This window comes from Macaca thibetana, chromosome 14 (genome assembly GCF_024542745.1).
Source record: "Macaca thibetana thibetana isolate TM-01 chromosome 14, ASM2454274v1, whole genome shotgun sequence".
Classification (NCBI taxonomy): Eukaryota; Metazoa; Chordata; class Mammalia; order Primates; family Cercopithecidae; genus Macaca; species Macaca thibetana.
Window position 1 is genome coordinate 81,095,229 of NC_065591.1, and position 21,574 is coordinate 81,116,802.

Here is a 21,574-nt window from a genome sequence, read left to right on the forward strand (position 1 = left end):
CCCGTGGTTATTTTGAAAATGACTTGCTACAATATAAATGAATCCTTGCATTTAAAGGACAGTAAATAGTAAACCAGATGAAGTATCACCGACGAAATGCTGTCCCTGTTGATACAGCATCAAGCAAAAAGAATCAGACATAGATGCACACAGCCTATTGATCGCACTGTGCAGCAGCTCCTCAGTCAAAGTTGGGTTGCAATTAAAAGTAAGTCTTTCTTCTATGACCCAGCTTCAAGGAGCCTGAGACATTATACTGCAGAAGATGTCTTAGTTAGTTAGGGTAAGTTATTCAGGATTTTCAGAAATCTTAAGAAAGATTACATTTTGTTTTTGCCTTCCCAAATCTCTCCCAGCACTATACCCACTGCCTTATCAAAACCCAGTGAACCCCTTTTGCTTACTTGGGATAATTTCTAGATTGAATGAAGGGCAGAATTTCGGAGTCTTGACTAGATGGAGGCAGTAGTAAATCTCGAAATCGCTCTGTCAAAAGAAAAATAAACATCAAGCTGTGAAAAGATAAAAGACATGAAAATAATTTCAAAATGGAAGTATTTCCTATTGGTTTATTTTGTTAGCCATTTTGACTGTATATCCATCCTTTAATAGAAATTTACCCACCATTTTATGTATTACTAATATATATATATAGTGTATGTGTGCATGTGTATATATCTATATATGGATAGATTATAATATTTTAATCATAAATATATATGTAGCCATTAAGGATAAATAGGTATAGATATATAGATAACACATATTCATATATTTATTTTAAATATATAAAATTAAGCCTGGATTAATATTTGAAATAGTTACATTTATCCTATAAATATATATAATATATATATTTCACACATACATATTTCTCATATATAAATATAAAAATATATATTTATTTCCTTAATGGCAACATATATCTTTATGATCAAATCTTATCATTGAAAGGTTAGGGAAAACATACATGACCAATCAACATATTAAGAGATGCATAGTCTCATTAATAACCTGTGCCATGTGAATCAAAACCAGACACCATTAACTAGCATTTGTGTCATGTAGCATTCAATTGACAGAAATTAGTCTCCCAAAACCAAGTGTTGGAGAGGATGTTGATCAACCTAAGCTCTTATATGCTGCTGGTGGGAGTCCAAATTGGTACAATAGCTTTTGAAGACAATTTGGCATTATCATTTAAGTTTTACTTTTATATAGTCTGTGGCCCAATATTTCCACTTTCAGGGATACACCCTGCAGAAACTTTCACATGTGTCTTAGCAAGTATGAGAATGTTCACAGTAGCACCGCTCATAGAACAACATAAATGGAAGCAGCTCAGTTGCTCACTGACATGGCAGAATGGACGTTTGTGCTTATTCACAAAATGAAGTATTAACTGAAGTGAAACTGAATGATTTCAGTTACAAATAAAAACATAATGAATCATATTAATATAATGTTGAGTGAAATAAAATCCCAGCAGATTACATATAACAGAATAGAATTTTTATTGAGTTAAAAAAAACTAAGCAATGTATTATTTAAGTATGATATATATGAAATAAAACAAACCAATTCAAAAGAAGGACATGCACAATTCAGAATAATGATTATCTTTTAGGAAAGGTAGGGGAATGAAATAGGAGAGAAGCAAAAGGGTAAACCTAAGTAACTGTTAGTGTTTCATATGTAGTAATTGTCATATCATAAATGAATAAATGAATGAAGGAATGACAGCCAGGAAAAGACCAATAATGACTGCATATCCTGAGCTAAGAATTGATTTAGTAAACTTCAGTGCATATGAATTCATAATGAAGAAAAGAGAGAAAATAGGAGGGAGGGGGGAAGAGGAAGGGAGAAAGAAAAGGAAAAAAACAAAAAGGACAAAGGAAAAAATCCTAGATGTTACCTTGGAAATACTTACGCTGCATAGCTATCTGCATGGCATAGAGTATGCACATTTTCAGGAATAGATATGCATTACCTCTAGAGTCATATCTATGGAAAGGCTTCCTTGATCCCTCCATTACTTTTTTGTTCTCTCCTCCTGCCCTATTTGGAATAGGCTTGACCGACTGCGTACTCCCCGTACACCTTGTGATTCCACTTTCACAGAATTTATAACACTATGTTTTATTGTTATATGTATTTATCTCTCTATCCCTCTTTCTTCTAGTAGATAAGTATTGTGCCACCAAGGTACAGAACATTATCTGACACATAATTAAGGTGCTGGATAAATACTTGTTGAAGAAATATTTCCAACATCTATTTTTACTGGACAGAGAAAACTGTTTGTTAAGGTTAATCATAATAACTCCCAGAGGAGACCAAATGGTCATACATCAACCATGAACAGCAAATGGATCCATACTCCCATCTTGACACAGTCGCACAATCAGGCTGAGACAGTATGCACAACTAACACTCCCCTGCTGCAGTAAATCCATCACTAACTGAAGGTGAGCCTTTCCACAAAATAATGAAAATATACACCTGATGACCATTGCCATTTCCTAGTTAATGGATAGTTAGATGTTAAAGTATTTGGAATACGGCAGAAACAAAGTGGCCTTTGCTTACTGAGAAGCAGAATGTATATTTTATCTTCATATTTATTAAAACATACTGAATCAGAGATACATAACTGACTTCTACTGTTTTTTTTCCCCCTCTCAAAATTCTGACATTTCTTACAATATAGGTGAGAAGGAACTAATGAGATCCAAATACAGATGTGCTTATACTCTGAAGTCTAGAAATCCAAAAAAAAAAAAACTATGTGTTTTTCTCCAATTATACTCTTTAATATTAGTTCATATTTTTAAATATTAAATTATATTATTGGCTGGTATTTTGGGCTGATCTTACTATTTTTAATTTTTAAAATTAACATTTCTTTCAATCAAATGACTAGTAAACTTTCTGATGATAATAACTCTTGGTTTTCAGTCTACTTGCCAATTTATGGGGTACTCATTAAATGAGTAATGTGTAATGCTTTATCTTTTCAATTTTTTTCCCACTGAGCCTTTTCCTAAAATGGGTCTTGAAAAATCAAGCCCAAACCCAACAGCAAACAAAAAACTTTACATATCAAGTAAAGAACTGTTAAATCTAACAGCTATATGTGTTATGATATTCCTTGAAAACCAATGGTATAAATTAAAGTTTGTGAATTTCTCCCAAACTTGTTAAAAGGAAACAAAAATCAGAATTCTTAGTACACACAACTATAATATAAGACATCCTTTTCACAGCAATAAGTTTTTCTCTTTTTACATAACTGTAAAGGACGTATGACTATAATTCTGGAGAAAAGAATCTCTGCAGATGACATATTGACAGGACTAAAAACACATACACAGATGCACACGTGTGCGTGCATACACACACACACAGAGCAAAAGCAGCATAAAAGACATCACTTATAAAGGTATAAGGAAATCTATAACTAATGTTCCTATATTTGGAACATCCTTTAATCAGATTATCATAAATACAAAGAATATCAAGCAAACATATCTTGAATAGCTATCATGGTTGTCAAAAAGAATTCATAGACAGGGCATGGTGGCTCACGCCTATAATCCCAGCACTTTGGGAGGCTGAGGCAGGTGGATCACCTGAGGTCAGGAGTTTGAGACCAGCCTGACCAAGATGATGAAACTCTGTCTCTACTAAAAATACAAAAAGTTAGCCTGGGCCTAGTGGTGGGTGCCTGTAATCCCAGCTACTCAGGAGGCTGAGGCAGGAGAATCACTTGAACCTGGGAGGCAGAGGTTGCAGTGAGTTGAGGTCATGCCATTGCACTCCAGCCTGGGCAAGGAGAATGTAACTTAATCTCAAAAAGAAAAAGAAAATAAAAGAAAAGAAAGGGTTCATATATACATAAACAGAAAATATATGCAGTACTTTAAAAGCATGTCTTTAAAAAATTTAATTTTTATATTAATAAATTATTAAATGTGAACAATTTTATCTCATAAAGGTATATTGATTATTCACTTATTTCTTTATAAAAATAGATAAATGATAACAATCTATTCTTAGCAAAGTTCAAGTAAATGGAAAAATTATTTATAATTATTTAGTCCTTTAGTCTCACAGATTTTTGCCTATCGATTATTTAATTAGCATCCTATTATCTATTTGATTCTGAGGAAAAGGTCAAAATAATTTGATGCTTTATTTGTTAAGTAAAAAAAAAAAAAAAAAAAAAAGATATATTAATGCTACTTCTTTTGCAGCAAAATGTCAAACCAGATGATCTACTTTCTCAGCAGGCTCAAATTGTTTAAGAAAATGGCACAGTTATCCAAATACTACAGCTCAGGACTTTCACAGGACTTCTTAGAAGAAATTCATTAAAGCCACTGGAAAAAAAAAGCTTTTCTGCAAAGTGGTACTGTGATGAGCTGACTAACAATGTGATAATGTCTGAACATGATTTTCTACCAGTAGGAGATACATCTTAATTAACACAAGCTTTTGTAGACTTTCACCCACTCTTCCTTTCTCCCATTCAATCAACAAAAAGATTATGAGGCTGTTACACCTGGATAACATACTGCACACAGTTACATTACTTTGCATTCTCTGGCTAATCAACTGTGACACAATATGCGTAATTATTTGAAAACAAAAATGAGAAAAATAAAATACTCTTTCCAATTCTAATTGAAACTTTTTTGTACAGCTTTTTGTGGCCAAGGTGTTTCATGTTCTCCTTTGCAGAAAATGACCAATCTCTAATCCACCCCAATATGCAGAATATACCAAATGCAATAAGGATTTACATAACAATAAAAAGCAGTAGGCCTTTTTTTTTTTTTTTTTTTTTTTTTTTTTTTTTTGAGATGGAGTCTTGCTCTGTCACCCTGGCTGGAGTGCAGGGGCATGATTTCAGCTCACAGTAATTTAGCATTATGCAAATCTATTCCTGGGATGAGAAGAAAATAAAACCTCTTACCACTACAAAAAAAAAGAAAGAAAAGAAAGAAAAAAAATACGCAAAAGACAAAAGTAACACTGATTAATGCTATTCTTGTATAACCTAAAGATCCTTTGCATCTAGAGATGTGATCACTGTCACCTATTTAGTGTTTTTTTTGTTTGTTTTGTTTTGTTTTTTTTTTTTTTTTTTTAACAGCAACCTAAGAAAGAGTTATTGTTTGCTAGAGGGACCCAGACAGGTTTTACCAATTCCAAATCATTGTTTTCCTTTAGGTAACCCCTCTTCTCTAACTGCCTCTCTATAACCTCCTCTATAAAAATGAATATTTTAACTGTTTTGAGTATTAGATTTTCAGGGCAATAAAAGAAGTCATATAAAATACTCCTAAGGGAGACAGGATTGTCCTAAAGAAAAGGTACTTGAGTAGAAATTCTTCACATTTTTATTAATAGGTAAATTTTTTTATCTTTCTCTTAATGCTCACATTACACTAATTTGCCAGTTTTAATTTTTTTAAAATGGCACCAAAATGAAATCCTTAAGAGACATTAAAGATTAAGACTCTATTAAGTGTTTACCTTCGTTTTAAAAACACCTAGTATATTGTAACCTATTAATAGTATTAGAAGTTATATTGCAAGGAACCAGACAGTACCTCGTACCCCAAAAAGGGTCAGTAAGATGATTGCATCATAATATTGATATTATTTCACATTTTTTGGCAATATAGGCTGAGGATTACTTCTTAATGCAGGACATATTATTGGAGAGTATACATGATAAAGGATATACCAAGGGACAAATCTTTCTTCACTCATACAGTTTTCATTATTTAGCAGCAACAGGTCATAAGAGAAAAGACACTGTTGCCAAGTAAATCTTAAGTATTCTTACCACACACAAAAAAGGTAACTACTTGAGGTGATGAATATGTTAATTAGCTTGAGTGTGGTAATCACTTCACAATGCATATGTATACAAGAGATATGTACTCCCTGAAAATACACAGTTTTACTTGTCAATTATACCTAAATAAAGCAGAAAAAAATTTCTCTTGGAAAATGAAAAAATAAAATAAATAACACTCAACTGGTAGTCAGAGAGCCTGAGTTCTTGACCTATGTCTGCCTCTATTCTTAATTCCTTTTCTGAACTGACAACTGAGTCAGATGGGTTCAGTGATCTTTAAGCCACCTTTCAACTTTGAGTTGCTTAAAAAATATTTGCCTATTTTCTCAAACTTTGCATCTGACAAAGGACTAGTTTCCAGAATCTACATGGAATTCAAACAAATCAGCAACAAAAAAAAACCAAATAATCCCATCGAAAAGTGGATAAAGGACATGAACAGACATTTCTCAAAAGAAGACATACAACCGCTAACAAACATGAAAAAGTGATCAACATCACTAATCATCAGGGAAATGCAAATTAAAATCACAATGAAATGGTACCTTACTACTGCAAGAATGGCCGTAATTAAAAAGTCTAAAAACAATAGATGTTGGTGTGGATGTGGTGGAAAGGGAACACTTTTACACTGTTGATGGGAATGTAAATTAGCATAATGATTATGGACAATACATGGAGATTCCTTAAAGAACTAAAAATAAAACAACCATTCAATCCAGCAATCCCACTACTAGGTATCTACCCAAAGGAAAATAAGTCATTAGATGAAAAAGACACATGCACATGCATGTTTATAGCAGCACAATTCACAACAATAAAGATACGGAACCAACCTAGTGCCCATCAACTAACAAATAGATAAAGAAAATGTGGTATATATACAACATGGAATACTACTCAGCCATAAAAAGGAACAAAATAATGTCTTTGGCAGCAACTTGGAGGGAGCTGGAGGCCACTATTATAAGTGAAGTAACTCAGGAATGGAAAACTAAGTATCCTGTGTTCTCACTAATAAGTGAGAGCTAAACTAACCTTTGCAGACTCAAAGACATAAGAAAGATATAATCAACTTCGAGAACTCCAGAGAGGGAGTGTTGGAAGTGGGGTGAGGGATAAAAAACTACATATTGAATACAGTCTACACTGCTTGGGTGATGGGTGCACTAAAATCTCAAAAATCACCACTAAAGAATTTATCCATGTAACCAAAAACTACCTCTACCTCAGAAACTATTGAAACAAAACAAAACAAAAAAGAATATTTGTTCCAGGAATGAAAAGAAATCTTCTTAAAGTCACTGAAAGGGAGCGGGGCCACATGTCTTTGTTTCACTGGGACTATTCTGGTTTATGCCTGCTGTCCTAGCATCCTGCTCTATTTCATATTCACATGAGATTTTATTTTTAATTAAATATTAATAAGAAAATAAGCTAGGGGTCATGTAGTTGATACAGAGAAGTATTCCCAAAGTGCCTCTTCAGTGAAGAACTCGTTGCCCAGCTGTGGAGAGTGCAGTTCAATCTCCAGCTGTCAGTTCCATAAGGGTGGGCCTCAGATGCAAAGCAAGTACTTCTAACAGAGCAGCTCACATCCAGTGAATGAACAAGGCAAGGATATTTCAGCCCTACGCAGGCAACTCTGATGGGCAATATTTGCTCTAGATCTTCCCACCAATTTGGCTGGGCTTTGTTGAACCTGCCTTGTTTCAAATTCTTCCTTCACCTAAACCCTCTTTGTTCTCTTTCTTTGTTCTCTTTCCTGTCATGGGATATTGATCCCTAATAAGCATTTTACGTTATACACACACACACACACACACACACACACAGCTTCTAGCTAATCCAATCTGCAACAGAAGTGCTTCATAGATCTCCACTTTGTACTGAGAACTTCTACCAAGTTCTCAACTACAATGGGATGTGATGCATGTGCATGTGTTTAAGTAGAATAAAGATTAGCAATAAGTCATTTCTCTTTTTCCAGAACTTTCCAGATGTTATATAAATAACACCTCTGTGGTATGTAAAGGTGGTCACTGTCAATCCATTTTGACTACTCTTTTAGCCATGCTGTCCAGCGTCGATCATGCCCATCTTGACTCTATCAGTTAAGTATTGCCTGATGGCTCCTAATCATATATAATAGCTTTTTATTTTATCTATATCTTGTTTGAATTTTTAATTTTTAGATTTGTTCGAGTTGTAATTTTTAGTACTTATCTAAAAGAAATCTACCAATCATCTATCTATACGTGTGTGTGTATATATATATAAATATTTAAAGAGTAGATGTAGATGTATATATGTGTGTGTGTGTGTGTGTGTGTGTGTGTGTGTGTAAAGAGTAGATGTGGGGCACGGATATGCACATAACCACACATGAACATATCTTTAAGAGTAGTTGTCATTCATACTCCCCATATTGTAGATCTTGGAGTATTATCCCCTCCTCCACCTCCCAAGGAAAAGACCACACCAATACAGACACACAATACACACAAACACACACACATGCTGCTTGAAATAGACAGTACAAATGATTTTTCTCAGAGCATTTAGGAATTACTATTTAAATATATAAACACAAAATGTGAACATCTAAAATAAGTAATTTCTCAGTAACATTTCTGAGCATGCACTGTAAGTCAGGCACCAAGTGAGGTTCTTAGTGGGCTAAAGGTCTAGCAGAGAAGAGGTCTAAATAATGTGCTTCTTTCCCTTTTTAAATAATTTTGTAATTACATCCTAAATTTTTTATCAAAAGATACAAACACCACAAGTAAATAAGTGCTAAAGGTATGATCTGAGAGTTTGGAACAGAACGGTCTACTTAGCCTGGATATGCTGGTAATAAAAAGCAAAAGAAGTGGAGAGGTTCTATAAAAAATAAACAAACCAACAAAGGAAGCCCTTCTGAGCCATCATACTAAATAAGCTGAATAATTTTGCTCTGTTACATATATATCAATAATCTATAATGACAGAAAATTTAGAATTGAAAGTAAAATCAATATTTTGTATAATCAGAACTTCATCAGTTAAATAACGTTTTATTCACTTTTTCACTCATCTAACAAATTTTATTGAGTACCTATTATTTGTCACAGACTATGAATAAAACAAATTATTGTCACCGAGGCAGCTCTATTTATTAAACACACACACAAAAATGCCAAGACAACAAAAGAACTTCAATGCCATTATAGCTACTTGAAAAGAATTTAGAAAGTAATTACGAAATTATTTAAAAAGAGAAAGAAGCACATTACTTCTAGGGATTTAAAGAAATTAATGGTTTGTCAAAATTTGGTGTTTTAGTTTCCTTAGAAATATGCATATTAATCTTAGAAAAACAAATTACTTCTAAAAAGAAGAATTAAAGAGGAGACTTCGAGTACATCCATACCAACTAGAAAGATATGGAGCATACATCTCCCTACTGAAAAGTTTGTTTAAATCAAGGAAATGTTCTTTATTACCATGGTAACTCAATAATAATACTTGGTAATACATAGTAATACATGGTAACTCAACAGTAACAATATTTATAGTAGTAACAACAGTTGCTATTTAAACTATTGGTTTCAAATCAACATGAGAGGCACTCAGATTAGTACTACTTTACATAAACCAGGAAATCAAGTTGCAACTTATTAAAGATATAGGCAGGCCAGGTGTGGTGGCTCATGACTACATTCCCAATATATGAAAGCTTGAGGCCAGGGATTTGAGACCAGCCTGAGCAACACAGCAAGACCCTGGCTCTTCAAGAAAGTTTAAAAAATTAGCCAGGTGTGGTGGTGTACACCTGTAGTCCTCGCTACTTGGGAAGCTGAGGCAAGAGAATTGCTCAAGCCAAGGATTTTGAGGCTTCAGTGAGCTATGATTATGCTACTGCACACCAGCCTAGGTGACACAGTGAGACCCTGTCTCTCTCTCTCTTTCTTTCTCTCTCTCTATGTATATATATGCTTACATATATATACACACACACACACACATATACACACACATATTTGCCTATATATATTACATATGTAGGCAAATCTTGTGTCATAAGGTTCTAGGATTCAAATGAAAATGATTTATAATTCTAGAAGAAAATAAAATGATTTATAATTCTAGAAGAAAAAACCCTATCAGTTGCATGCTCTGGTTATATAAAACTATCTTTTTTTTTGCAAATATTAAGGCCATGTCAAGGTAATACAAAAAACATACTTTTATACTGTCTTACATAAGGGGAAAAAATCCCTAAACCCATACATGTAAGTTTCAGAAGATGAGATGTATGTACAACCAGAGCTAATGAATGAATAAGAACACCAATAGGAAAACAAAAGAAGCAACATAAAAATCCTCTACTTGACATGTATTCTCCAAAGTATTCCTGTAATATTTTCTGAACTATACCAAAATTTATCTACTATCATTCACACGTTATGTGGAATTGAATTATCTGTATCTTATAATTTATTTATTTCAAAATAATTATACCATTTTACAGCAATAATGAACTGAGAAATTAGGAAACAACTCCCTCAGTTTGGTATGTTGTAGACAAGGAAACTAAAAACCAACCAGCTGACTGATAGTCTCAAGGTCACATGGCTAGAAAGAGGCAAAGATACTTAAACAAAAGACAAAAACAAAACAAAAACACTCACAGTCCAGGGTTCTTTCCACTGACATCATACTGCCTTATCTCTCCTGAGAATATACTGTACTCCCTTTTCTCCCCTCCCTCCTTTTACTTTCTTCTTGCCTAAGGATTACAGGATAAGAGAAAGCTTAGCAGGGTCATATGCCATCTGCATGCCTCAACACCTGGTACTTTTAAATGCTGTAAGGTCTGAAGGTAGACAATGCAGTATTAAACAAAGGAAAATTATTTAACGTATCCTTTTATTTTCAGGGGAGCAGAGTGATAAAAGTCTATTTCTGTGATACTCATTATTTTGCTTCTTATTTGTTAAACACACTGTTTAAAAAAAAATCAAAAGCAGTTTTTGAAAGAACTACAGACAGACTCTTGGCCTCTAAATACATCAATGAATCAATGCCTAGAACTGGATTTCTTATAAAATAGAAATTCTCTTTTATTGCCACAGAGGCTAAACTATAACAAAAAAATGAAAAAGGGTGGGAAAAAACACTTTCGAAGAAAATGAAGGCAAATAACAGAGACATTTTTGGATAAACACATTATTGCTACTAAGCTTTCTACAATCCACCTTTTGAGAAAACTGTTATATTTTCATTTGTCGTATCAACTGTGTTTTTTTAAAATAGTGTTGGCTTTCATCAGAAGAAACACCTCAAACTGATCAAGACACAGCTCGATACTAATTCAGTTCCTAGTTTCTGCACAAACTGAATACCTCTTAGGTGTATATGCAAGAAAAAACAGGCCATTTTATCCAAGACCAAGAACCTCCCTGCCCCCCCCCAAAAAAAAAACAAACAGGAGATTTTCTTTTATGTTTTATGAAGTTCAAATCTAAAGACCCGAGCAAATAAAATCAATGCCATGCAATATATGGGCCTTTAAAGCCCATAGAATACAGGCATGTAGTTGAGTGTTCTCTGTTCTTAAATAGAGGATGTCTTGGCCAAAGACCAAGACTATGAATCAGGGAAAAACAACAAACAAATACATAAAATGATTAGCAAGTGTATCAAGAAAATGAATACTTAAAAATATTCCTGTTAATAACTATAATGGCACAAAATCCTTGTCATTTTGCTTCCTTTGAAATTACTTAGTCCATTAACACTAGACTCATTTGGTAAACTGACATATGTCTTCTTAGCCATTCAGTACATTATGTCATGTTTTTTGACATTGATTAACAAATTATGTTACCAAGAAAATCCCTCATAAATCTTATTTTCTTGCACGTTACATAGTAAAATGAAGTAGAAAATACTGGATAACAGAAACTCTAAATAACGTTTACGAACAGAACAATTCTAATAAATATACAGCAATCCATAAAAACAAACCACTTCACTATAATAACTCTACTTCCAGGTCCAGCAATTGAATAATTTATTTTCAAAACTAAAAAGTAACATTTTGGCCAGGCACAGTAGATCACTCCTGTAGTCACAGCAGTTTCGGAGGCTGAGGTGGGCTGATTGCTTGAGCCAAGGAGTTCCAGATTAGCCTGGGCAACATGGCAAAACCCTTCCTCTGCAAAAAAATATAAAAATTAGCCAGGCATGGCGGTCTGAGCCTGTGGTCCCAGTTATCCAGAAGGCTGACATGTGAGGATCCATAGATCCTTCCATAGATCCTGGAAGGTCAAGGCTGCAGTGAGCCATGACTACATCAACTCCAGTCTGGGAAACAGAGCAAGACCTGTCTCCAAAAACTGGAAAAAAAAAAAAAAAAAAAAAAGTAACATTGTGAAAATTGAATAGAAAACAAAAATTTGGTATTTACTTCTATGTTTGGGTTTGTAAAATGGCTAGAATGAATAAAATTTAATGACTAGTGAATTTTTTATTTACTAAGCAATTTTTATATTTCTGTGGCATTTTAAGTGAGCTGTCCCCTACTAAAAACATGACAGCATATATTTAATGTTCATAAAATGAGAAACCAAGGGAAAAACAATTTATCCTCTTTCCTGAGAACAGATAGGCATTTAAATTGTAGTACACATGTAATGTTCTTCTCATTTTCCTGATAAAAAAATTTGTTGATTTCTGAGGCTGTAGAATTTATGCCCAGTTCACATTCATTGAATGATTTATTATATTGTGATAGTAAATAAGCCATGTTAAGTTTCATCATTATCTTAAATGATTTCCACATAGACTCACATGAGGCCAGATCTACAGTATTTCATTATACAAAGTATATATACTTTAAGATATAATAGGTTTATCCTCATCCGGACACAGATCCATCTAGATATATACATAGTAGTTGCATCTGTATTTGCCATTTATCTCCCACTGCTAATCACAAGTCAGATCATTATAAAATCAATCATTCTCATAGTTCTGGGGAAATGTAGAAACAGGAAGAATTTAGGAATAGGCTCATTTGCTATGTACCTCTTTTTGTACACTAACTCTCTCCACTTACTGGTCTCCAATGTACTCAGTAATTCACAGCAATATGTACCATCTCCAAACCTTTCCTTTGCATCTTCCTAATGACATGATTTTTATGAAGCTAACAGTATATTGTTCAGTCCTATTTATTTATTTATTGGCTTCTTGCAGCAACCATAGATCACTCCTCTCCCAAAACTCAAAAGATAAAGTCTTCCATTTGCTTGACATTAAAAAATCTTTAATGTGATGTATTTGCCTCCAGCCTAGTCCTCTTCCTTTCTATTTGATATAACACAGGCAGGGTGACCCATATCAAGGGCAAATTTGATTTCAGTTACTGTTTAAAACTCCTCAATATTTCACCAGCATCTTTCGGGAAAAGACCAAGTTTCATAGCAAGATCTACAAGCTCTTCCTTGGCCTAATATTCGGATGCCACCCCAGCCAGGCCACCCAATAGCATGGCTTTTTCCTGACATTCCAAGCTATTTCACCCTTCTGAGCCACTCAAACTATTTTTTGTTCCTGGAATAATCCCCCACTCTAGGCAAGTTCTATATATCTGACACTCAGTTTGGCCCAGAGAGCCTCCCAAGTTTTCCTCCCAGAAACTTGGACATCTTCTATTTGCCCCTGGAACTATATCCCACATCTCTCCAGCAATATAAAACTTCCTCTCTCCATTTCATTCTCATCATTCAAATATGTGTATAAATATATTATAATATAATTAGTATATTGTTATAATTATTATAAAATAATCATATACCTTTAATTTATATCATCCTTGTCCTTATTTCCTCCTTTCAGCTGCTGACTTATTTCTTTATTTTGCTTTACATACAAACTTCTTAGAATTTGTCCATTGGTATTCTGGCAAATGTTTAATAGCCAGGTCTAATAATAGATAAATATATAAGGCCTACTTTATGGTTGTCTTTGTTAGAGAGCTGCTATAACAAAATACCACAAATTAGGTAATTTATAAACAACAGAAATGTATTTATCACAGTTCTAAAGGCTGGGAAGTACAAGATCAAGCCACCAGCAGCTTTGAGGCCTGGTAAATGCTGCTCTCTGCTTCTAAGATGGTGCCTTATTGCTGTGTCCTTACATAACAGAATAGCAAAAGAACAAAAGTGAAGGAACACACATGGTAGAAGAGCAGAGGAGAGTGAATCAAATCCCTCAAGCCCTTTCAGAAGGCACTAATCTCATCCATGAGGGCTTTATTCTCATGACTTAATCATCTCCTAAAAGTCCCACCTCTTAATATTATCACATTGGTGATTAAATTTCAACATATGAATTATAGGGGACATATTCACACCATGGGAATGATGTTGGTCAATTTCTGCGGAATAACTACGTCACTATGAGTGATGGGAAGCTATCAGACATGACCTCACTGACCATAAAGGTGGGAAGACAAGCACCTCTCAAGCCCTAGGAGCTAACCCAAGCACACTGCCAGATTGATCTATATTTATCAGCTCCACATCCTCTCTTACTTTTATTATGTCTTAAACTTTTTAAAGATATATTTTTATAGATATAAAACACTCTCTTACTTTTATTATCTCTTAAACTTTTTAAAGACATATATTTTTAAAATATCTCATTTATGGAGCTATTTTAAACCTGTTCTTTAGTCCCTGTACACTGCAAATGCAACCCCCCTATATATTTCTCCTCTTGATTTGGGGTTCTGTTCAGAGAGCTTTTCTAAACTTGTGTAACAGTGCAGATCCAGGCAGAAACATGACTGCATAATTTAAGTGGAAGAAGTTCATTAGAGGGAACTAATGACTCAAGTGAGGGAAGAAGTGAGAAGCCACATTGAGGATGGTGAAAAAATTCAGAGAGTAGAAGAAAACTACTACCATCCACAGGGGCTGGTAGGACATAGGGTACTACTCTAGTAGTACTATATCCTATACTATACTATACTATAGTAGTACCCTATAGGTAGTAGTGAGGCTACTATAATCTATAAACCATGGCCAAATGGCAGGAGATAGAATCACACCAAAACATCTCCAAAAAAATGATGAACTCCCCACGGACCAAAACACAATCTCTGTAAGAGCGGAGACTTAGTCACTTTTGTTCAATGCTGTATCTCCAGTGACTAATAAACAGTCTGGAACATAGTAGCTGTTTAACATACATTTGATTATTAGCCAAAGTTAATAGTTTAAATATTATCTTCCACAAATGACTAATCATTGTAATTCACTAGTCATGGCAACAGTAACAACAAAAAGAATACTTCCAGGCACTCCTTTGGGTATGTAGCAGTTGATGATGAATATTATAACCTTAAAGTTTACATTGTATGAATACGAATTATGTAAAATCAGTGAGATTCCATATATCCAAATAAGATTTATTTATTTATTTATTTATTTATTTATTTATTGGCTTTTTGCAGCAACCAAAAGCCATTCACAGTGATATCTAGTGTAAGGCAATTGATGTAATTGGCCTAAAATATGTTGTCAAACTAAAGTAATAACAATATAATTTAGTGTGGTCATAATTTGACTTACAAGGAGTTTCCAAAAATAAAAAAGAAATACTTTAAACACATAACACATGTTCTGTTTTAATCTTTTCATGAGAAATCTGAATAAAGCCTGAAACATGGCTGGCTTCTACAGTGATATAGAAAAAAATAAGAGAGTTATCAACTCTTTTGTGGCCCAGTCCTTCACTAAACCTATATTTAAGATTACCTTCACTGTGAGTAGTCAATATATTATGTGACTGAGGCAAATCCATAATAATATCTGACCCTGTCTTCTCATTTTTAATCCTCAAAGATAACCATATCTTCTCACTGTAGAAAGCTTTTCCAGAAGACAACACGGGAATTTATACTCAAGATTCATAGAAACGTCATGTGATACATGCTACAAGTCCTTTATTGAATATTTACTCACAATTATTGCTAATTCATTAACTGCTGAAGGGATCAATGGCAGAAAGTTTACATTAATTACATGTGGATGTTATGTATTTAATTCTGTTGTAGCACAACACAAACATCTGTGGAATAAGTGGCTATTTAGACCACCAAAATAAGCAAGGGTACAGCATTATCTCAGACATTAATCAATACTAATCATATGTAATGAAGAAAGTAACAAAACATTTCTGTACACTTAAAATGATAATCAAGTCAATAATCTCTGACCATATGTTTGAAACTGGAAAGAATGGCTGCTTCTAGAAGAGTAATGGAGTATTAATTCAATTAAAAGAGAAATCTACTTGGGTTATCCACCCCATCTACTCTACTACAATCATTTCAAGAAAAAACGCTGAATCATGTCTAAAATGTTTTAAGGGTCTTCTAAACTTAACAGGTCTTCCACATATTTAGGAGATGCAACTAGAGGTCTGGTGAAAATGAAAATCTAGACAAGAAATATGAGACTTTGGTGCTTCTTGGTCTTGTGCTGCATAGTTGCTTCCCTTGCTCTTCCGGCACTCTATAGTTAGGTATAGTTTATTAGTCTTGGAGAGATCATTTATGGAGCTATTTTAAACCTGTTCTTTAGTCTCTGTATGCTGCCAATGCAGAACATATTTCAGCAACTAAAAAGTCATATTAAATATCTCTCAGTCAGTTTTAAAAAATAAACCTTTGATATTCAATCTCTTAGGTATCTCTTTGGTATTTCCTATACCTACTGCTCTTAATACCAAGTTTTAATCAATTCTTTTAGAATAAAAACCAATGATTCTTGATTTCAAAGGTAATGCTCCTACTTTTCCTTCAATAATTGTAATCTCATTGTAAGGCAGCTAAATCTCTTTGAAGTAAAGTGTCCGACAGTGACATGATTATTTAGGTGTTCTCTGCATGACTGCTTATGTTTTTTTCCAAGTCAACAAATATTTCAGGTCAACAACAAAGAAGGTCTATTAATTGAAAAGCATCTGACTGGAACTGAACTCTCTGAATAGAATGATCTTGTTTCTCTCGGTGGCATAGTACATTAAAAAAAAGAGGATAAAATTAACACTATTAAGTGTTCCTAATAGAGATGATTAAAATAGTGAGACATCATTTATTTTAATGAGCTACTGGTAATAGAAAATAACTTTGTGAAAAAAACTCGGTAACAATAGCTAATAATAAACCATCAGGAGTTTCTGCTTAATCTTATGAATTAAACTATGTTTTCATTGTATGTTTTCTTTCAGATATAGAATTCTATCAATTTACCATTCATGACTGAACTTAATTCCTACTATATTGGGATTCTCATCAGAAAAGAACTTTCCTTATTCTTTATTTCCAGAACAGTGGGGAAAAAAAAAACACTGTGATTATATCAACTGATATCGAGCATATTGCAATTATTCGTATGTTCATACTCCACCAGTGTATATCTATCAGAGGATGACCATGATCTCTTTTCAATGCTACCATCTGAAAATTATCCATGTAAGCCTGGTTTTTCATTACTTTGAATGAGTCATTACTGCTCAAAGATCTTTTTAATTCGTTTAGATGTTTGCCCATTAAATCCTATGTTGCAGATTTCCTTCCTTTTTTTTTTTTTTAAGTCTCCAATTCTAAACTGGCTACCCTTTCTAAAGACATTACATTTTATACATAACTCTATTATTTTTTAACTATATGAAATAACCTCCTTATATCAACTACTGTTCTCCTCATTTCAAAACATGTCTTTCTTATTATCTTATCCTTCCCTGGTTTTTACAGAAATTAGGTTCTTCCTTCTAATGCTACCTTCTTAACTTGTGTTCACAAATTCATTACTTCGAGTTTCCATCCCCACCTCTCCACGGCCTCCTTCCCCTCTGCCTTTAAGTACCTTCAAGTCTTCCCTTGATTTTAGTCTGTCCAACTAGCAACCTAATTAATACCATTTTCATCATAGAGCTTCAAATGCTTCAAAAATTCCCTAAAGTCCCTTAGTTGGTTACTCTAATATTTTGCTGAGGCATTCATAATCTTCACCAAGCTGGCCCTAAATGGCTTTTCTATACTACTACCCAGAATAAAATATTTGCTTTTGTTTGATTGACTTTGTTTTTGCTTCATTTTGTTTGACTGACTTTGCTTTTGTTTAATTGATTAAAGGCTGATTGGATTCACCCTTTCCAAAGAGAGTTTAATCATTGCCTTTCCTGATTTTTGACAACACTGTGACTTTCACTTAAATTACCTATATCTTTGTTCATTTACCTGACTTCTAAGCTTCATTTCAAATTCTGTCTTTTCTGTGAAGCTTCTCTTACAGCCCTAGACCACATTTAATCTACATTTTTCTGGTTCCCTACAGATTTTACATACCAACTCCTTGTTTAGCACCTAAGTATAAGAATATTTAAATTTCGTTTTGCATTCATGTTTATATCTGCATTCTTCCCTGCAACAACAACATAACCAACCAACAAGCCAACATTTACTGAGTACTCACTTGTCAATTATTCTGGTGGGTCAAGGAAATATTAATATAAGAGTGAATAATGTTTCTTTTATTTACTCAGAGCTCTTACTACAATGCATCTCTCAGGTAATAAAAAGTATTTACTGAAGACAAGTAAAGTATCACCAATAGGCCTGCTGTTAAAATTATCTATTCCAAAGATATTGCTATATATACAGGAACCCCACAAAAAAATGTCATGCAAGAACTGGAAGATTTGTGTGATCTCAATATCAGGTGTTCATTACTTTGACTTATGTTTTCTAAAAACACATTTCAGCATTCCCACTATTGCCACCACGTCTGACAAGTAGGTAGAAGCCTATGATTTGCAAGCACACTGAACAATATATTATTAATAATTACTGATATCAAAGGTATTCTGATTGCAAAAATGCATCTTAAAAGAGAAAACATAGATGTCAAAACTGTGCAAGCCAAAAATAAATAAATAAATAAAACAGAACAGCTTGAAACACATACACGTCTCTATACATGCTGGTAGTTATACTAAAACACATTCAAATTATTACATTCTATGATTTTCAAAGACCGTATCTTAAAACTATATGTCCTACATACCTGTCCAGTCTCCTACTATTTTAAGATGAACCCCAAATGTTGCTTTGGTTTCAGTTGGACACTAAAAAAGAAATACTAGAATCAATGGTAATTAATAATTACGTAATATGAAACTATAATTCAATTACAACTTTTATCCTGATGGCAAATCCCCCAAATCAATAGATAATAGGAAGGAACAGACCAAAATCTATATAGATCCTTATTAGTGGAAGAAAAAGAATCAATGTCAACAGGTCGATAAGACAATCTACATTCCTCTAAAACCCCAAAATACTTACATAAAACAATAAATTACACATGTTAAAATTGCTAGTGTATTTTATTTAACTACAAATCTTGCTAAAACATCTTCTAAGTTAAAATATATATAAGAAACGCCAGTTTTTAATCACAAAGGAAGAAACAAAAACTAATGCTTTTTTGTGTCCTTTTCTCCCTAGATATTATATACTTATCCTAACAAATTCCAAGGAGAAAAAATTCTTAATATGACATGGATTTTCCATGCCCAACAATTATGCTCTTACTGAAATAACTCTATTTCATTCCCTCCCTTAATTCTCAGAAGAAATCTGGAGTGGTGAGGGTACCTAGGGAAGGGGATGAGTTGTAGAAGTGTAAGTAAAAAAAGTGCTTGTAGTCCTATATTTAGGAAACCTAGAAAATATCCAGGTAGTCAAAATGAAAGAATAAAATTTAGTTTACAATAAGAAAAATGAAAAATTTCTTCTTGTTTTCTGGATTCCTACTCACTTATCCTCAATTCAAAAATTTGAATAATGGTTTTTTCATAACTCATTTGGTAACAATATCTGACTTGAATTAATGGGAGGCTAATATTTCTGTGTAAAAACTAATACATAAATATTGTCCTACAGAATTATCAACTTATTTGAGCATGCTGACTAACATCCCGTTGGAGATATTAAGTATGATATGAAATATGCATACCTTTTAAAGTCCATAAAATCTGAATTCTAATGATGCACCTAAACTAAGGGCTATGGTTAAGGGACCATCTATCTGCCTGTGACTACCCAGCTTTTATCAAGTACCATGTGCCATGGGAAGTGTTAAGTGATTTATTTTCAAAATCTACAATAACTTCACAGAATTGTCTTTTATAGATAAGAAAATTGAGTAATTGAGGCTTAAAATATTGACTTGCCCCATAAAAAGACAAGACAAAATTTGGATCCAGGTCTGTTAATTCTTAATTATTGCAGGTCACTGTCTCTATAAAGCAAAGATACACAAAATGGGTGAGAGTTGTGTAAGAAATCAAATGAAATAGGAGGAAAAAAGGCATGTGTTGATCATTAGTAGAATTGGTATGCCACAATATGAATTAAAAGGAAATACAGGATGAAGTTATAGCACAGGTGAAAGAAAACAGCAGTGGAAGGGCCTTGTGATTAGTGATTGGGTTACATAGAGCAAGTCCAAGACTTCAGAGCTCACTGTGTTGACTAGTTAATGCAGGTCATTTAGGGATGGTATAAGGAGAGAAATAAATGAAGATAAAGGTACCATATTTTATGTTAACAACTCATTAGGCAAAAAGGAAAGGTAGCCTGAAAAATCAGTGAAAACACTAAATATAAAGGTAGGTATTTGTCTTTGATTCATAATAAATTATGAACAAACTAAAAGCACATAATCTATGTCCAAGGATTGGAATTAACGTACCATGGAATGTCCAAACTACTACTTTACAATCAGTGTTTCTTATAGGATTGTTATTGCTAACAGTAGTATAAAATATTAAAGTAAATTGAAATATTTTTAAGTGACATTGTTTAAACATGTTTATTATTAAAATTATATTGTTTTATTTGTAAGTGTGACTCTGTACTTAATTGTTTTATTTACATTGTAACTTTTGTTGTTGTTGTTGAGATGGAGCCTCACTCTGTCACCCAGGCTGGAGTACAGTGGCTCGATCTCGGCTCACTGCAACCTCTGCCTCCCTGGTTCAAACGGTTTTCCTGCTTCAGCCTCCCAAACAGCTGGGATTACAGGCATGTGCCACCATGCCCAGCTATTTTTCTTGTATTTTTAGTAGAGTTGGGGTTTCACTATATTGCCCAGGCTGGTCTCAAACTCTTGGCCTCATGTGATCCATCCACCTCACCCTCCCAAAGTGCTGAGACTACAGGCATGAGCCACCACACCCAGCCCACATTACGATTTTTAATAACTCTGAAAGCAAACAGTTTTGTCATCAGCAAACCTCCAAATAAAATATTATCTGCAAAAACCACCCACGATTTTACTATGTACTACTGAAGGCTGGCCAGAGTCTCTGTATAATAAAAGTTATAGCTCTCAGAACGCAAGATACCCAACAGAGATCTGAGCTACCAATCTGATTGTCCACATGTCACCGGATGTCCTTCACTGTAAACTATATCTCAAATTATGAAAAGATGATCTATAGCCAAGAAGATATCAGAATGGAAGGCAAAGAATGTTTGTCCTTGTGTGCCTGAGGGTACATGTGGCTTGAGTTAATCTCATGATGCATTCTAAAATAAAATACATATTTTGTCAAATATTCATGTCT

At 33.7% G+C, this 21,574-nt stretch overlaps 1 protein-coding gene across 8 annotated transcripts in view; it reads right to left on the minus strand.

Annotated features, from left to right (window-relative positions):
- NOX4 (NADPH oxidase 4) overlaps positions 1-21,574 on the minus strand; it is a 191,954-nt gene that overhangs the window by 49,956 nt on the left and 120,424 nt on the right. For all 8 annotated transcript variants that reach the window (XM_050755530.1, XM_050755535.1, XM_050755531.1 and 5 more), the window contains 2 exons: positions 19,006-19,066; positions 405-486 (listed from right to left, as the gene is read on the minus strand). In XM_050755530.1, the coding sequence (XP_050611487.1) occupies positions 405-486; positions 19,006-19,066 (143 nt within the window). The remainder of the gene's footprint in view (positions 1-404; positions 487-19,005; positions 19,067-21,574) is intronic.